Below are 18,642 nucleotides of genomic sequence, written 5' to 3'. Positions count from 1 at the left end.
GTGGAGTCTCCGGTCCCCTCTGAAGCCTCACGGGCACAGTCTTTACCGCCCACACTTTCTTTCGACGTTCCGGTCTTCTGAGCCCCCACCACAGTGGCCCATTAAGCACTGCATACAGCATTCTCCAGCTTCTTTAGCCCACAACTCCAAACCCCTTCACATCCTGCAGGCCAGTCCTAGGGTCTAAGGATGACACGGTCGCTTTTCTCACAGTGACTCCACGCCTGGTACCAATTTTCTGTCTTAGTCGCGTCGCTTTTCTTCTTGCTATGACAACATAGCTGGCAGAAGCAGCTCAAGGGGAGGGGTCGACTCCGATCATGGTTTCAGGAGACATCAGTGCTCTATGGTGTGGATGGCGTGGCGTCCGGGGTGGATGGCGTCCTCGGTGGTGTGAGCTTGCGGCATGGCTTGTTCACATCTTGGTAGATCGGGAAGCAGAAGCTTAAAGTGGGACCAGAAAGAGGTAATGCTTTCAAAGCCCACCCCCAATGACCTACTTCTACTCATGTCACAGTCCCCAAGATTCCACCTCCTCCAACAGCTGAGCCCTCCTCACACATGAGCTATCGGGGGGTGGGGGACAATTCACATTCTAACCATAGCCATAGACATAAAGCAAAGGAAGCAGCCAGATTCCGAGCTTACTTCTTTCCCCTCATCACATAACAAAAAGAAAAAGAGACTATAGAATGGTTTTCAGGTGTAAGTAGAGGCCGAGGGACAAGCCTACAGGTCCACATGTGCCCCCCGATTTCCCAGGATGCCATGTCTGTCTTGGTGTTGGTTGCAAATGTTGACAGGAGGCATTTTCCTGGGACACCCTGGGCGGTGTAAATTAGGCAGAGCTCTGATCACCATGGCTATGAATATAACTGTTTGATTAAGGTTCTGTGCTGGCTGCATTATTTGTTTCGCAAACCTGAGCTGGGCTGATTGGATTTCTTTCTCTTCCGTTTTTAACATAAGTAGATTCTGAAATTGGAAAAATAAAATATTCCACAGCCGAAAGAAAAGAATCCGCTTGGGGAATGAGCCCAGGTGTATGCCTTCTGCATCGAAATCAGGTTCGTGGTGTCAGGGACCTTGCTGATGCGGAAAACAGGGACTGGAAAAAGGCCAGTGTGTAGCAGGAAAGGTGAGATGGGAACCTGAGGCTGCTGGAGGTGGAGTCTCGGTACTCATATGCCCTGCAGTCCTGTTCTGGGTTCTCAGACCTTTTTAGTGGATCTGTCACCTTCATCAAGATGTGCCAGTATGAAGCAGTCCAGGATGCTGTGGCTGTCTGAGGTCAAAGAACTCCCATGACTTCCTGGGGGGGCATTTGCCAGAGTGCAGCACTGAAGAGACCCCTCTCAATACAATTGATAATAACAGCATTTACCTGGGCCCTCCTGACTGCCAGGTGAAGTGAACAGGAGGGTTAAGACATAAAGCAAAGTGTGGAAAGTGTGTCGTTGCCCTCCCCAGGACAGGCAGGTGACACAGGCAAGTGACACCTGCAGTCCTATCTTTGCACTGAGTATCAATGGAGCAAGAGCAGATTGCTCCTGTGTGTGCCTCAGTTTCCCCTTCTGGGATACAATGATAGATGTAGTTAAAACTAGAGGGCAGATCCTATGGGCCATGGGTTTTCTTAGCTCTTTCTGTGGACACTGTCCCCTAGGACTAGTATCTCCATATTTCATATCAGGAAGATGCCATAGGAGATTTCAGTCACATGTGTGAGTCCACACGTGTGTGAGTCCACAGCTGTTTCAGTACCAGGCCACCTTCCTAACACAGAAACATGTGTTCTTCCTACTGCCTCAAAGACACTTGGTACCAAAGGTGCTTAACAGAGTAAGCAGTGGTCTTCCTTTCAATACTCTGAGGTCATTATTGGTATTTCTGTGGCCTGGTGACAGAGTCAGGCCCTTTGCAGAGGGCCACAAGAGGACAAAAATGTTCCCTGTTTCCAATATGACTGGGCTTCTGGACATTGACGAGTAGAATGCCCGCCCACAACCTCCTGAATGTGTATCAGAAAGAAAGCCCAGCTGTGGTGGTGTAGTGAGTGATGAAAAGCTCCTCCATGGCCTGGGAAATTAACTGATGTTTTTGACCTCTTCTCCCATTGTGTTAGAGTCTGAAGGAGAAAGGTGCCCATCACACGAACAGGATGCCACCATGCTGTATTGTGACTTGATGGGGTTGGATGGTGCTGTGGTTGGGACTCAGGGGTCTCACATTCAGCTCTGTAAAGCCTGGGGTGGCCCCTGGGATGACTCCTGGGGTGGACTCTGAAGTCAGACTTGAGGGTCTGTTCATGGGCTTTCAAAGTGGGTAACCCACAGGACCACACAGAACTCCAGGTTCCCAATCTTTAAAACACAGATAATATCCATTTCTTGGTGTTGTCTCTTTTATATCATGACTCCTCTTTTGGGGGCCCACCACGACACCACAGGCTTCTGCACCCAAGCACTGTTGCCGACAGTCAGGAGGCATGGAGGGTTTTGGGTACTCCAGGAACACCGATCCTTCTTTACACTTGACCCGACAGTCTCCGAACTGCACAGAGAGAACAGCTGATAACTGAGTGCCTGTAAACACTTTATGTCTTCATCAGCAGTTAGGACAGTATGAAATAGAAATAAAGATATGGCTCTCGGAGCTTCTGAAGGGAACAGCCCATGTTGTGGAAACAGAGCCCAGTGCTGAAGGTCAGGGCAGTTTATGGGGTCGTTTTCTTAATTCTCTTCACTCAGGGAGTCCCCTCAGGAGGACAAATCACCTTCACGGCGTTCCCTTCTCTCCTTCAACTTTATTTCCATCAGTAAATTCTGAAGAAATGGCTTTATCTTGTGATAGACACCGGCACACCTAGGTGACAACAACAGGTTGGCTGAAAGGAAACAAGAACCCAGAGTGAGCTCCTGGGGTATGTGAGTGCCACGATTAAGGCTGAGCAGCTTCAGGCCTAAATCTCCCCTCCCCTTCTACATACTGGCCACATCACAAACCTTTAGTGGGCCCTCTTCCCTCCATCAAACTGTGTGCTCCAGTGCGCTCTAAGAATGTGGTGATGACTTAGTGAGTTATAGAGGCTTGATGAATCTCAAGGAAGAGCCTCTACCTCAAACTAGGGAGAAGGGAGTCACAGAAAGCTTCCTAGGGAAGGCAGCTTCTAATCTGAGTCAACTTGAAAATGAAGGGGACATGGCCTTCCAATCAGAACAGTGTATGCAAAGCTACGACTGAAACAGCTCCATGAAGGGGTCTAAGATGGGCTTGAGCTTGGCACCTTTCATGGAGGGAGGTGGAGAGTGTGGGTACTACCATGCAGAGGTAGGGCTCAGGCCACAGGGTGAGGGCTCCTGTCCAGTGGGCACTGGAACCACCAACAGACTTGAAGACCAAGAATGACATGATCCAGTTTGCTTGTTCTTAAAATGGACTGCTGTTGACTTTTAGTAATTACCTGGCCTGGTCCAGATTTATCTGTGGAAGGCTCCGTGGAGACAATCCATTCCTCTTCCAAGTTCAGTCTATTTGAGGGCAGTAGGAGTTCCCATCCTGCCATCTTCTTTCTAGGACATTCCCTCAGAGGAGCAAAAGGAAGTCACTAGGACTCAGACTATCAAACCCTGGCAGAGACTACCAGAGATCCTCTGATGAATGGAGGAATCCCATTTTCCTGATAGACAAATTGAAGCCCATCCAAAGTCATGAGTGAGTTACTAGCCAAAATGGGAAGTTCTTCAGTCTTGAACTTGGCTACATAGGATGTAACTGGGGTTTAACCTCCTGGCATGTAAACTGTGTGGACATAGCCAGAGGCTTGGAAAGCTAGTCCTCTAGGCAGGCTCCTAGACACACACACACACACACACACACACACACACACACACGCACGCACGCACGCACGCACACACACACACACACACTCAAAATCACTCCTGTCATACCTATCAACTGTGACCCTTTGTTGATTTAGGCCTTGACCTGACTGTTTATGGGTCAGACCACTTTCGAAAAGGCTATGAAGGTGACAGTGACAGGAAGGAAAACTCACTTGACAGCTAGAAAGCTCTCCCAGAACAAATTCAGCCTTGAGGTAGACATAGATTTAAGTTGAGGGAATGCACGCACCCAGAAATGACACCCCACCACCAACGCTTCAGGCTTCCAGTTGGCCTTTTCCAACAAATCTGTTACAATTTTACAGCAGCAACCAGGTCCAGCCCATTCCTGTCTCCAGCACCAGGACTTACAAAGCTTTCCTCTGGAGGAAAGCTTGCAGGAGACATGGAAACTTGAAGCAGGCAAGAAAGAAGCAGCCTATGCTTCTTTCACCTTATTTGATACCCGGCCACACAGCATATCCCACACACAGCATGCTGGGAGTATCTTTTGCATCCAGATATTCATGAGCAAATATCACAAGTTCACCCGACACGCATGATCCAGTCTTGCATTCTAGAATTAGAGAAGCTTCCCTCTACCTCCTGGACTGTTTGTCCATCCAGGAAATTGGGACTCGGGTACATTGGGTGCCTTACTTGGAGGTCACAGTGTGAATTAGCTTCTGACAGCAACAATCACAAGAGGCATGCCCAGATGGGTATATGCTGTGAGCTAGTCACACTGTTGTGATGGAGGCCCAGCCGAGCCAGCCACATGCCACACTTAGAAAAGATGGGCTTTGATGAGCTCGCTTAGTTTGTGAATGATTGTGACTGGGAGTGGAGAGCAGTGCCGATTATGTCTCTCTGATGGTCTTAGAACACGGCTCTGCTCTCCTTGTTTGCTTACAGAGAGCAGGGTCCTCCACCCAGCCCATGCCAAGTCCTGATCCAGCAGGGCATCTATTGCTGGACAGAAACTACAGGTTCATTTAATGCCCTGAGGGGTCTGTCTCATTATTAGGACTACCATTGACTTTGAAAATTTGGAAGTCAGAGTGAGTCCCTGAACACCCTTAAAGCCACTGCCAGGCTCCAGACTTGTCTTTCTGTGACCTCTCAGTAGAACTCTGTTCCAGGCAACCAAGTCCCCATGCCATCGTGGGTCTGTTTTAGCCACAGCCTTTGCTCACACTAGCCACCTACCTGGATACCCTCTCCCTCCCCATTACACACCTAAGCCTTTTCTAGTTTAGCATACAGACCCAGCCTGTGCTCTTCCTAGAAGTTTCTTAGACAACTGCATTTACATGCTCTGTAACCTGGAGAAAGGTCACTGTTGCTAGGGACTGTGTCCTGAGTGGGTTGCATGGGGCTGAGGGGTGGGGGTGGGGGGTGGGGCCGGGGGGTGTGTTCCATCAGTCTGCTGTCCTGCCTCCAGCATTCTACTGGCCTCACAGTGAGCCAAATCTATTGGAGTTCAGCTCAGGGACAAGGGACTCTCAGGCATGCTGTCTCCGAGGGTCAGAGAAGGGCAGAGAATGATCTAGACCTGAGAGTGGAGCAAACAGTGACGTGGCTGTCTGCCTTCCCACTGCCACCTCAGTGCATGCCTCTGGGATGGGCTAACCAGGTCACGTTCGCCAGCTTTCCTAGCTGTGTCCTGCCAGTGCAGCCTCGGGGGCTCTGAGAACGGCCCCCTCATTTCTAGCCCCGTCATTGGAATCAATGTACCAGACCCTGGAGCTTTGGCATGCCCTGCCCCACTGTTCCAACCTGAACAATGCAAAGCACCGTCATCACCTGGGTATTTGCTCTGCTTCACATCAATGAGAAAGTAAAGCAGCCGTCTTGCAACCTCAAGGCTATGTTACCCCCAGCATGAGAAGTTCTGTAGGGGCTGCAGGGCCTGTCCCCCTCCCTGAGTCCATCTAGTGTGTCAGGCCAAATACCACTGAGAATTCCTGTATACTGGCCGTTAAAGAGACATCAGTGAAAATGAACAGCAAGCATTTTATACAGGAACAAAAGTGAATGAACGAAAAACACACCCCTAAGATCTACCCCTCACCTCCTGCTCACACCAGGGCTTGCTTTTTATATTAGAATCCATTCTAGGTTGAAACATAATACTAATGATAATTCTCTCTAACTCTTACACAGGGCTTTACAGTTTGCCAGCTACTGTCATATGCCTTTGACAGGTGACAAAGTTAAAACTCAACTTAAATAAATGATCTGTGCCACCACAGCTTAAAGGAGGCAGACCTGAGATTAGAAGTGGGGCCGTCAGCTGCTGCTTCGGACTGCGGTGAAAAAGAGCTCTCTGGCCTCTCTAAATTGGTCTTACAGGCCAAGGTTCATTAGCTAAGGTCTCAGCACCTCTACATCACCATCCCGAGTTAGTGGTGGTCGATGGCATTTTAATGGAAGCCAAATAATTCTTTCTGTTGGCATGCTCAGGCAGCTGGAGTTTTTGTGTTTTATGATAATTAAATACTATCATTTTTCATATCTGATGATCTTCAGGTCCCGATTAATGACTGCAGTGCACACTGGGGTCATCATTAACTCTGAAGCAAAGAGAGCTTTGGGCACCTGTCTGCGGTTTGGCAGAGTTGGTGTATGAGAGCACCTGACCTGGAACCCTTTCTTGGAACTGTTTGATGTCCTTAGCTCTCAGCATTTGAGTCCAGTGACTAAACCAAAGCCATGAAAGTTTGTGCCTTTTTCTCAGAAGCGGGGCCTACTTCACTACGACTCATTTCCTACGAAGGCACCTGCCATTGATCTGGGGCATGCTTGGTCCTCTACCTCCTACCCCCTGCTTCATTCTCCACCAGCCTCAGAGCCTTCCCAATGCTAAAGTGGCCACAGAAACAGCTCCTACCCTCCCAATGATAACCAGGTTTTCTAGCCTTTCACTTCCAGACAGCTACGCCTGGGCCTGCCTCACTGTCCCTGCCTCACCCACAGCCATGGCTCCTTATAGACACTCACACTTTTGATTCAGTGTGCCCCCAGCAGCCAAACTCTCTTAGCTTCTAATTCCTTGCACACTCATCATTCTCTGCCTGGAGTGACAACCCCCCCCCCCCCCCCACAACACAGGCCATATTTCACCTCTCATGCAGTCTTCCTGGACCCCAAGAGCTAAAGTTAAGCCCCCACCCTCTGTGCCTTCTGGGTGCTTCAGAGAGGCTAGAGTACAAGGTGATAAGGATGACAGTCACATGGAAGGTACACCCTGTGTGACAGACATTGTGGGTAGACTTGGCCTGTCCTGACTCACTTAATGAACACAAGTGAAGGATTTCACACTACAGGCTTCAAGCCAATCTGCTAAAGGTCAAATTCTGGCTCCGTCAATTAAATGTGAGCAAGTTGTTTGGACTTTCTGTGAAGAATAACAATAGCCTCTTCTTTTGGGGACTCTTGCAGGGTTTTCTGAGTAAAGCATTTAGTGTCTGTCACGTAGTCTCAATGCATGTGACATGGTGTGCATGATGATGTCACACACAGTTCTGTCAGCAGGTGTCTAACTAGATTGAGCATTTCAAAGTTGACCATGTTTGTAAATCTTTATTTTCAACCTATAAAAGACTATCTCTCCACCTTTTATTGGACCTTTTAACACATATACGTTTTTCTAAATGAGTAAGTAGCTAGAGGCTGGGAAAAGTGGTGACTTGTGCTAATGTCACGTCACCTGTCAGCGACAGAGCTGAAGCTGCTCTGTGAGACTCCTGGGTTGTGCTCTGTACTCTTCTCAACCCGGTACCCCCTGAAACATTGTCAAGGATGGGGTGTAACTTTATCTGAGAGCCCAATGGTCCCTGAACAAAACATAGGGCTTCCCCAGGGCCCACTGTGAGCTCAGGACAGGTAGATTTGGTGTCAGCCAAATTTGCCCTGAGAGACTTGTCTAATGCATCAAACAGCCTTTCTCTTTGAAAATCTGAAGCCCTGGGTAGCTAGCTTGAAGGTCAGGGCCAGCCATTCTGGCTGCTTCCTGATCTGTGTTGAGTTCCAGGCACTCTTCTGGCTTCCAGCAGTCAGTGGATTGGCCACAGTGAAATCCATCAGCCATCAGAGAAGGACTCTGCCCTTCTGCTCAGTATTGTCCTGTTCTTCCCCCTCGCTCCTTTGTTTTAGAACTTCTGTTGTAAATGCTGAAGAGTCATCTCCATGGTGACATTTAATGCTTTATGGTCTATTCATTCATGTTCCTTTATCATTATTGTGGACTAGCAGCTACTGTTTGCAGGGTTGGGATGTAGATCTGTGGCAGAGTCTAGCACATGTGAGGCCCTGGGTTTAGTCTGTGGCACTGGAAAGTAAGTAGTTACCATACAGTTAAAATGTTACATGCCAGGCACTGTGCTGAGCACCTGACACATAGCATCTCATTCAAATCTCAGAACAACCGTACACAGTGGACATTGTCTCTAGAAAGCAATCTTCCGAAAACTACAACTCTGAAGAAGTTCAGCACCTTGATAGACATCATAGGGGTTTTTTTTAATACTATATTAAAATTTATTTATGGAGTGCATGTGTATGCAAGTATGTGTGTGCCGTGTGTGTGTGTGTGTGTGTGTGTGTGTATGTATGTATGTGTATGAGTTCATCAAAGCATGCATGGGAAGTCAGGAAACAATTTGCCAGCCCCACAGTTACCACTTGTAAGTGGAAAAGATAAAACTTGAACTCAGAGCTGTGGGACACCAAGGCCCAGACCACTTCTGTGATCTACTCCTCTGCTGAGCACTTAAAGGGCACCACCGCATGATCTCAGTTTGAGGAGAGTCAGCAAAGACACCAGCCAGTGTTCAGGGGTTTCTGCACATATAAAATGAAAGGTGTTGGAGAACCATGACAGCTACAAACATTTACTTACTTATTTATTTATTTATTTATTTATTTATTTATTTATTTATTTAGGGTTTTATGAGACAGGATCTCACTATAACCCGGGCTACCATAGAACATTCTGTGTAGGCCAAGTTGACTTCAAACTCATATGAGGCAATCCTCCTGCCTCAGCCTCCTTCTGAGGTTATATGCATGTGTCACCAAATAAAACCAAGGAGTTTTTAGGAGAACCAACAACGGCTTCTGGAAAAACAGGCTTGCCAAACTTTATACTCTAGTAGCCTTCACTGAAGGTGGTATCTGTAAAGTAAAGTGGCTCAGACTACATGTGGCTGGATTGAGTGATATGGGTGGCTGCTGGATCTGTGGAAAGAGATTTTGGATTGAAACTATAGCAGAACTTTACAATGTTCCAGTGCTTCTAAACAGTTACTGAGGCAGGTGTCACCTCTCAGACACATAGCAAAAGTCTTGTCTTAGGCCAGCTTGTCTCAGCCCAGACACTCCTCTCCTCTCTAAGGGTACTTTTACTGCCTTTGGCCATGAACTACAGTGATCTGTGTTAGATGCAAAGGCGCATTGGTTCAGAAGACAGAAGTCACACTGTGGTTTCATAAGGACCTTTACTTTTTTCCATCTTAGCTTCCCCACCTAAAACAAAACAGCAATGGTGCCAATAATTCCCTCAAGGGCTTGTTGTGAGCATTAGAAAAGTTAAGGATGTGAAAGCTCATAGTAGGTACTTAAATACACAGCAGCATTTGTTAATATCAATGAAGTAAAATGTCATAAGGGGATACCTTCTAAAACAGGGCAGATGAGTCTACCATTCCTTGCTGGCCCTGGACAGCCATGGCATGGTAAGATCACTCGCTACCTCTCTGCTGTGTGGAGCTAGAAAGGCCACACAGGGCATGGGCCACTCAGTCCAAAGGCTTCTTCTCATGCTGGGCTCTGCCCACATTCTGTCTGCCTCTATTGAAATGCTGCTTGTCAGGCCTGGTGGCTCACGCCGTTAATCCAGCACTTGGGAGGCAGAGGCAGGTAGAGCTCTTTGAGTTTGAAGACAGTCTGGTCTACATAGTGCAGTGGTTCTCAACCTTTCTAATGCTGTGACTCTTTAATACTGTTCCTCATGGTGTAGTGGTCTCCAACCATAAAATTATTTCATTGCTACTTCATAACTGTAACTTTGCTACTGTTATGAATCACAATGTAAATATCTGATACGTATGATATCGAGTATATGACCCCTGTGAAAGGGTCATTCAACCCCCAAAGGGGTCATGACCCAAATTTTGAAAACTGCTGACATAGTTCGAGGACAGCCAGAGCTATGTAGGAGACCCTGTCTCATACAGATAAACCAAGCTGCTTGAGAAGAGCTGGACACAGCCAATGGCCCTACCCTTGCTTACTTTCTTGACCAAGGCTATTTGCTCCCTGGGAGAAGAGCGGCTGCTCTACCTCCACAGGTCATACTGACTTCCAGGTTCTCACCTGTCCCCTCAAGGGACGACTGTGCCAGCTCTCTGCTAACCCGGGACTTCATCATCTTTAGAAAGAGTGGGTTTCATCCACACTGGATGGGCTCTGGGGACCCTCCTTACCAGCAATGAAGTTTCAGCCGCTCCTGACCTTTGAGGATCACGTGGCTGGAGTCGATCGTTATAGGGAAGCTGATGAAAGAGGAGACTGGAAGGCAGGAGTTCCTCAGAGTCCGGAGGGTCTGCAGGCCCAGCACACATTTTACACTGAAGGTAGCAGCTTGGAATGTGTCGCCTTTGGATGAATTATCATTTCCTTCTCCATTCTACTTCTAACCTCCTCCCCCAGTGTCCCACCAGATTCACTTTGTACCTCTTTGCCGTGAGAAGTAGCTTAAAAATCAGAGTGATACAGCCTCCATTAACATATCTCTTCCCTGTCAGCTGCCTAATTTGTTCTCATTGTAGCACTTTCATCTCGGTAATAAAGGCACTTCCCATTTCACAGATGAGAAAACCGAGGCTCAAAGAGGTTGAGTGATTCATCCGGGGTTCTATGTTTAGTAAGTGGCGGAATCTAGACAGGAGTCTAATTTTCTAACTTCTCCCCCGTTACACTATTTGCTTTGTGAGAGGAGGCTTCTGGAGTAGCTTAGGTGAAAGGGAGTCACCCACAGACCTATCATCAGGACACAAATAGCGTCCACTTTACCACATTCCCATAGGAACTGGAAGTATCCACTCCAAAACCTGGATTTTACCTGCATATTAGTGACAATAATAATACCTGTTGCTCTAGGTCACTGAGGGGACTGAAGAAAATATTTATCTCAGTCTTCTTATCTGTGTGGGGGCTCAGAACAGCATTTGTCACACAGTGTGTGCTCAGTAAGTATTCCAGTAGTTTTGAACCACCCCTACACAGCATGCCCACCACTCTCAAAAGCCACCTTCTCCCAGAGGACATCCAGTCTATACCTTCCTAGGTACATGTGCTTCATACAGACGTAGCCTCTGCCCTGGCCCTGTGTTCTTAGATCAGTCGGACTCTTAACTAACTGTACATTGTGCTTATTTACCTTGTTAATTTCATTAACTGTTCACCATTCCTTGGGGCAGTGATTCTCAAAGTGAAGCATGGGTCAGTCACTGGGAGGCTCTGTAAGGTCTGATTCCTGGGCCCCTTCCCCCAGGTTCTTGAATCTCTAAGTCTGGATTGGGGCACCAGAACTTCTATCTCAAACACACTCATTCCCAGGTGCGGAAGCTACCGGTGTGAGAGTATACTGTAAAGACAAAACCCACAAAAGTCTGACAGATAAAATGTGGAGTTGTTGACGGGAATCAAATTGTTGACATGGACAACTAGAGTCTCTCATGCTCACACCTGCTCTCTATCCCTCACTCTTGCTCTCAAAATCTTGTTTCTTATTACTCTCCTAAAGTTTAAGTTCAATGTATGGGGTGGGCATTTCTATTTTGTTTATTGCCCCAACACACACATAGAACAGAAGGAACTCAGAACTATCTGTGGACTCCGAACTGGACTGAATGAATTAATGTGTAATTTGCTAGTGCCAGATGCACTCATTCTGGCCCCCGCAGTCTTGTTCAGGCCTCTATGGCTGTTCCTCCCCCCCAGGGGCGGCACCCAGCCAGCAGCACATTGACCATGACTGCTTGCTCCCTAGATCATCCCAGCGGCCTGCAGAACCACCCTCGGCTCCGGACACCACCGCCACCACTCCCCCACGCCCATACCCCCAACCAGCACCACGCGGCCTCCATCAACTCCTTGAACAGGGGCAACTTCACCCCCAGGAGCAACCCCAGCCCGGCACCCACAGACCACTCACTCTCCGGGGAGCCCCCAGCAGGCAACGCCCAGGAGCCAACCCATGCCCAGGACAACTGGCTACTCAACAGTAACATCCCACTGGAGACCAGGTGGGTCCCAGTGGACCGAGGCTGGGAGGGTAAAGGGAGGGCTGGGTGGGCAGAGGGCAGACCAACCAAGGTGTAAAGTCTATTGTTGGCCAGGTCAGCAGGGAATGTGTCTCTGCCGCCTATCACTTTAGAGAAGCTGGTATGAAATGCCTTGCCTTGGGCTGGGACTCTCCAATGGTAGGAGAGAGCTGTGGGAAGCTGGGATTTTAGAATCCACCGGAGCTGAGGTCCAGTGCTAGCCTGCTGCTTATTAAAAATATATCAGTCAAGTTGATAAACTCATGAACATCACTGCCCTGTCTACACAATGGCAATGAGGCTGGTTGGGCAAGGCTTTTTATAAAAGTAGGCAAGAAACGCACAAAGGAGGCAGGCACAGGTTTAGGATAAGGCAGGCATTCAGATCCACTTGGGATGGGTCCTCAACTCAGCCAGCTGTGTGTGATTTCACTGCTCTATGCCGAGCATCAGGCCTATCTGGACTGTGAAAGGTGCTCTTTGAAGGCCAGTCTCCCCTTCCGTTCTTGTTTCCTGGTCTATTGACCCTTCTGTAACCAGAAAGCCCTTAAGGTTTTCCCATCGGCATCGGTAGCATAGACTTTCGTATGGTGATTCCATGTATTCTACACACTTTGATGAGATGAGTTTTCCCATGATGGCCTCATTCAGGAGTTCTGGAAGTTGAGACTTAGCACGTTTGTGACCAGCTCAGATCACATAGGAGGTTGATACATGGCTAGGACTCAAACCCAGGGTGCTAGACTCTCTGTCCAGTTATGTTGCCCTGTGGTTCATTCCCTTCTTCTGGGATTTGCCATGCGATGTTTCCTTCAGCCCAGGGACTGAGGCAGGCTGAGTTCTGCAGCCATCCCCTTCCCCTGTGCTTAGCCACTGTATTCCAAATTTTGTGTGTGTGTGTGTGTGTGTGTGTGTGTGTGTGTGTGTGTGTGTAATTATAAAGCCCATGCAGCTCACTTAAGAAATTATAGGAAGATAAAAGGAGAATTAGATTATCTGTAATTCTACCACCTGAACAGAGCACTTTTGGCATGCCTCTCTCCCTGCTTTCTAAATCATAGGTGAAGTATTCCAGGCTGGTCCAACAAATCTTCTTCTACCCTCTCTCTTAAAGAAATGGCACGCATAGGTTTTCTTTCCCCAAACTCCTGTTCTTTGTGAGGAATACAGAGACAAACCACATTTGAGGAAGGGAAATTAGCCGACACACAAAAGGTCCACCCACTTGCCTCTGCCTGGCACAGGATGATCATGGTGACGGTATAGGCACATTGAGTATGTGGGGTCTGCAAGAGAAAAGTCACAATCCTTTGGTTACATTCTATACTTGTGAAGTCATTTTTCCAAACCCAAGTTTTTCAGAGATAAGAGCCTACCATAACCCACCCAGTGTCTTAATTATTACCATTTCTCTTCACATCTTCTAAAATGCCTCTCTTGCCCTCATCAGTTACAGAGTGGATTCATTGTTGTTATCCCACCCAGGGTAGCCAATCAAGTCTCCATTATTTTCAGTGCTTATTGAGTGGGACATGGCTGATGGAAACCAGCACCTAATCAGTGGCTCTGGCCATCTGCGTGGATCATGGATGCCATTCTCGCTACTTGGAAGTTCATTTTAGAAGCAAAGTAGGACTTCCTCCTGTGAGTCTGTAAGTTTCTCAGGGGAAAGAGAGGCAGGAGAAGGGCACCAAGAGAGGCTTTCCAGATGGTCAATATGTGATGTAAAGGTTGTCTCAACTCACCTCCCCTGCCCCATCAGCTAGAACTTGCCTGCCTTGTTGATCCTCTGTCCTCCTGTCTCCATTGCTTAGAATGAATGAAACTGGGCTTTCATCTTTCATTATCATTCAGATAATGTCCATCATAGAGCAGTTAGCAAATAGAATAAGCAAGAAGAAAAATACCACCTCAGTCTACCAAAAGGTGCATATAGGCATGCACACCCTTTCATAATTCATCAGTATACATGCTGCATACCATTATTATATATAGTTAGATTGCATATATTTAATATTCAGTGTATGCATGTAGCCCTCTCCAAGTCTATGCTCTTCCCGGCTTCTGCACAGGCCTCTGCATGCTGCCACTGGTTACCTTGTTCTTCACTTCTTAGTCCAGCTGAATCCTACTTAGTCCTGAAGCCCAGCTGAGTAGCTGAAGAAGGCCTCCTCTGTGTCTCCAGAGTTCTGTGCATCTGAGGATAGCCCACCAAACAAAGAGTGGTACCAACTCTGCTAGATGACACAATCAGAATTCTGCATGTTAATGTTGACCTTACCAGGCTGGTGGCACCAGACTAACAAGATGAAGTGGAAGAGAGAGAGAGTTGCAGAGTTCAGTGGGTGGAATCAGTCAGTGGGCATCAGGAAAAGGTTGTGGACTTTTTTAAGTAGATGGGCATTCTTTTATGTTGGCTTTCAAGCATGCTGAACCTTTTGTGTGACAACATGACATATCAAATAAGTTCACACTTGAGAACCATACAACAAGTTAACAAAAAAAAACAAAACAGACAGAACAACCAACCAACACACACACACACACACACACACACACACACACACACACACATCTCATAATGCTTTAGGTAAGTTAATGATTTTGTGTTTGGCCACGTTCATAGCTATCTTCAGCCACATGAGATCTGTACGTTAAACATAACTGCCGGCTGAGTGAATTATTCAACATCCCCAAGCCTTGATTTCTTCATTGACAAATTAGGATATAAAATTATGCTTTTCAATGAGTTTAGAAAGAAGCAAATGTAAGGAACACACATACAGTGCCCAGCATCTAGAAATCACACTGTAAGAGCTGTTCCCATATTTTCATAAAGCTCTGCTTCCATATGTCAACGCTCTGAAGAAATAAGTCATTGAGAAAATATCCATGAGTCCCTACCCAACACAGGAGTGAAGAGGAGCGGGAAGGGCCTGTCCCTTCACTGCTTTGCAGAAGTGTGGCCTGGTGTCCTGAGGATATGGCAGGCCATTCACCATCTAGAGTGTTTCAAAGCACAGTCCTCAGGTTCTTCACAGGGGACGTCAGGAGGTAGAAAAGGTTTGGGATACATGACTCTTCTGCTCCACATTGTGTTAATCGAGTCAACTGATCTTTAGCACCCATCACATGCATTTCACTTATCTGTGGGGACTCCTTCAGCCCTAAGGTGCCTTGGGACTTCTGCTTATGATCCTCTGAACAGGACAGTTGTGTGAATCAGGGTTCCAAGACGTTGAGACAAAAGCCATTGATCCTCCTATAAGTTGGGCCTAGAAATGGCATAGTGTTGATTCTGCTTTGTTTTCTTGGTTGAGCTTGTCATGGGCCAGTCAAGTTGAAGCTCCACTTCTCAGTGAGAGAAGTGTCAAAGTTTTGGCAGCCATCTTTAACCCAGCATCCTCCACCAACAGGCTTTTCTTTTTAAAAAATTTTTATTTATTTTTAATTTTTTTTTCATTTTACATATCAATCCCAGTTCTTCTCCCCCACTCCTGCCCCCTTCCATCTCTCCCAATCCCACCCACTATCCACTAAGTTGAGGAAGGACTAAGCCCCTCCCCCTTGTGTCAAGGATGAGCAAGGTGTCCCACCCTAGGGAATGTGTTCCAAAACGCCATTTCATGCACCCAGGATAAATCCTGGTCCCGCTGCCAGGGGCTCCCCAAACAGATCTAGTCACATAACTATCGCCCACATTCAGAGGGCCTAGTTGAATTGAAATATGCTGTTTTAGGGGCTCCACTAATTCACAGTAGTACTTGTTATCTGAAAACACAGCAAAGAAAACAGCCCCTTACAACAGACAGTCATGGCAGAGGAAGCTGGGGGATGCACTGTGCTTTAATTACTGCGGGGTCCCCAGCACATGGCACAGTGTTTGCCACAGCATGGTAGGGCCTTAAAATATGAACACGCAGCTAAAAAGAGTGGAGTGGGGCAGTGGTGGCGCACGCCTTTAATCCCAGCACTCGGGAGGCAGAGTCAGGTGGATCTCTGTGAGTTCCAGGTCAGCCTGGTCTACAGAGCGAGATCCAGGATAGGCACCAAAACAACACAGAGAAACCCCGTCTCAAAACAAAACAAAACAAACAAAAAGAGTGACGATGGAACACACGGGTGACTAAATATGTTTAACTGAGACATGAGTGGGGAAAGGGACAGCCTCCCAATGGCCCCAGAGCCATGTGACTGAGATGAAGAGTCAGAAGTCCTGAGGAAGGAAGTCCTGAGAGACGAAGATGAGGAGGCCCAATAGAGCCAGTCCCACGTGACAGGGTGTCTCCAACAGCTTTTGCCAATACCCAGGAGCTCCCCCCCTGGTACCCCCACCCCCATAGCTGCTGGTAGGGTGACCAAGAGGGATTATATTTCATCCTGGCAGAAAAGTAAGGCAACCAGAAGGATGGACAGTGGGAGCTTCCGGGGGCTCGTTCCCTTCTTATCCCCTGTACCTCTTCCAATCCCCACGGTTAACTAAGTCCTCCAGGGAGGAGCCTGGACATACTTGGGCTGCCTAGACCTGGAGTATGCCCTTCAGGAGTGTCTGTGGTTCTTCTATGTGGAGCCACGTGTTGAAGGTCCCCCAACCTCTGATCCACTCCTTTGACATGCGGTGGCATCAGCATTTAATTGATTTCACAGGGACTGGCTGATTAATAACCCACCCGGCTCCCGTTGGATGAAGGGGAAGCCTAAACAGAAGGCTGCCAAACCTCTGCTCTGCCTCAGCTCATCCCAGGACTGGGTCAGGAGCCTGGAACCTTCTTGTGGTCATACTGAATTTGAGAAACCACCTCTGTGACCTCAGGGACGAGGGCTACCCTGCGATCTCTAGGTCAACCCTACTGTGGTGAGATGGGCCTTTCAGAGGTTAGCTGCAGCCCGGAAGAGCTGGGGTTTTGTTTGTTTCTTCCCTTCGTTCATGTGTCTGAACACCAGGGGTGTAGCCGGCTCCTCAGGAGTCACTTGGCTGAGTCACTGACACCTGCACGCCATGGGGTGTCAGCTGCAGCATGTAGGGTATGACCCATACTGCCCTACACCTCTCAATGGAGATGACAATCAGATGGGATGATGGCCGTCCCAGAGCTTTGTGGACAGAAACAGTCCAGCACAGTGGCTTATGTAAGCACTCTGGCTGTTGGGTGAGGCCATCCTGAAGACCTACTTCTCTTGAAGGTCAGGGGACTTCCCTTCCCAAGGCCATTTGTTCTCCCCTTTTGAGGCTAATTCTTCCCACCCTGGATCACACTGGCAGGTCTGGAAGCCTCAGCTTCAGGCTGCTGAGGGACTCTTCTGTGTGTAAAGGGGACCAAATCCCTCCCCATTCAGAGAAGGTCTCCTGGAGCAGACAGCACTTGCCTGCCAGGCTCCCTCTCAGGCACAGCAGAAGTCAAAGACACCTGCTTTTAGTCCCATTCCTGTTGTTTCCTTTCCTTGGGAACCTCAGAAGTCTTGCCAAGCCTCAGGTTCCGTAACTGTAAACGGAAGTAGAAACACCACCCACCCTCGAGAAGATTATACCTTGTCATAAGTCAATCATCATCCATACTTGAGCTGCCAGCAGGGGTGAGGAGGGAGCTGCCAGCAGGGGTGAGGAGGGAGCTGCCAGCAGGGGTGAGCAGGGAGTTGCCCCAGGGGTGAGGAGGGAGTTGCCCCAGGGGTGAGCAGGGAGCTGCCAGCAGGGGTGAGGAGGGAGTTGCCCCAGGGGTGAGCAGGGAGCTGCCAGCAGGGGTGAGGAGGGAGCTGCCAGCAGGGGTGAGGAGGGAGCTGCCAGCAGGGGTGAGGAGGGAGCTGCCAGCAGGGGTGAGGAGGGAGCTGCCAGCAGGGGTGAGGAGGGAGCTGCCAGCAGGGGTGAGCAGGGAGTTGCCCCAGGGGTGAGGAGGGAGTTGCCCCAGGGGTGAGCAGGGAGCTGCCAGCAGGGGTGAGGAGGGAGTTGCCCCAGGGGTGAGCAGGGAGCTGCCAGCAGGGGTGAGGAGGGAGCTGCCAGCAGGGCTGCAACCCCAGGTGGGCACAACAGCTTGTGAGCCTAAGAAAAGCTCTAGGAACCTTTTATTTCTCAGAGAAACGGGACATCTAAAGTGTTGGGGGGGGGTTGTATAAAATTTAGGGAATTCATGATCTGGGAGTCAGGACACCCATGATTCAATTTCTGCTCTGCCACTCACTGGCTTGTGTGGGTTTAGGATCAGGATACAGGTTTCCCTGGACCTCAGTCTCCTCATCAGTCCCACAAGCCAAATAATTTGACCCAGAACTAAACAGAGTTTGAAAAGTATAGCGTAAGGTTCCCTGGACCTCAGTCTCCTCATCAGTCCCACAAGCCAAATAATTTGACCCAGAACTAAACAGAGTTTGAAAAGTATAGCGTAAGGCTGTTTCACCACAGCAACAGCAGTCTGAATCAACACCACTTTCAGCCA

General features: G+C 48.4%; 1 protein-coding gene across 1 annotated transcript in view; it reads left to right on the top strand.

Moving 5' to 3' along the window:
* Tenm4 (teneurin transmembrane protein 4) overlaps positions 1-18,642 on the top strand; it is a 2,730,446-nt gene that overhangs the window by 2,498,335 nt on the left and 213,469 nt on the right. Inside the window, 1 exon segment of the mRNA XM_037206447.1 lies at positions 11,941-12,196. Coding sequence (XP_037062342.1) covers positions 11,941-12,196 — 256 coding nt within the window.

The sequence above is a fragment of the Peromyscus leucopus genome, chromosome 1 (assembly GCF_004664715.2).
Source record: "Peromyscus leucopus breed LL Stock chromosome 1, UCI_PerLeu_2.1, whole genome shotgun sequence".
NCBI lineage: Eukaryota > Metazoa > Chordata > Mammalia > Rodentia > Cricetidae > Peromyscus > Peromyscus leucopus.
The sequence above is the reverse complement of the archived record's forward strand: the minus strand, read 5'-3'. Positions and strand labels throughout refer to the sequence as shown.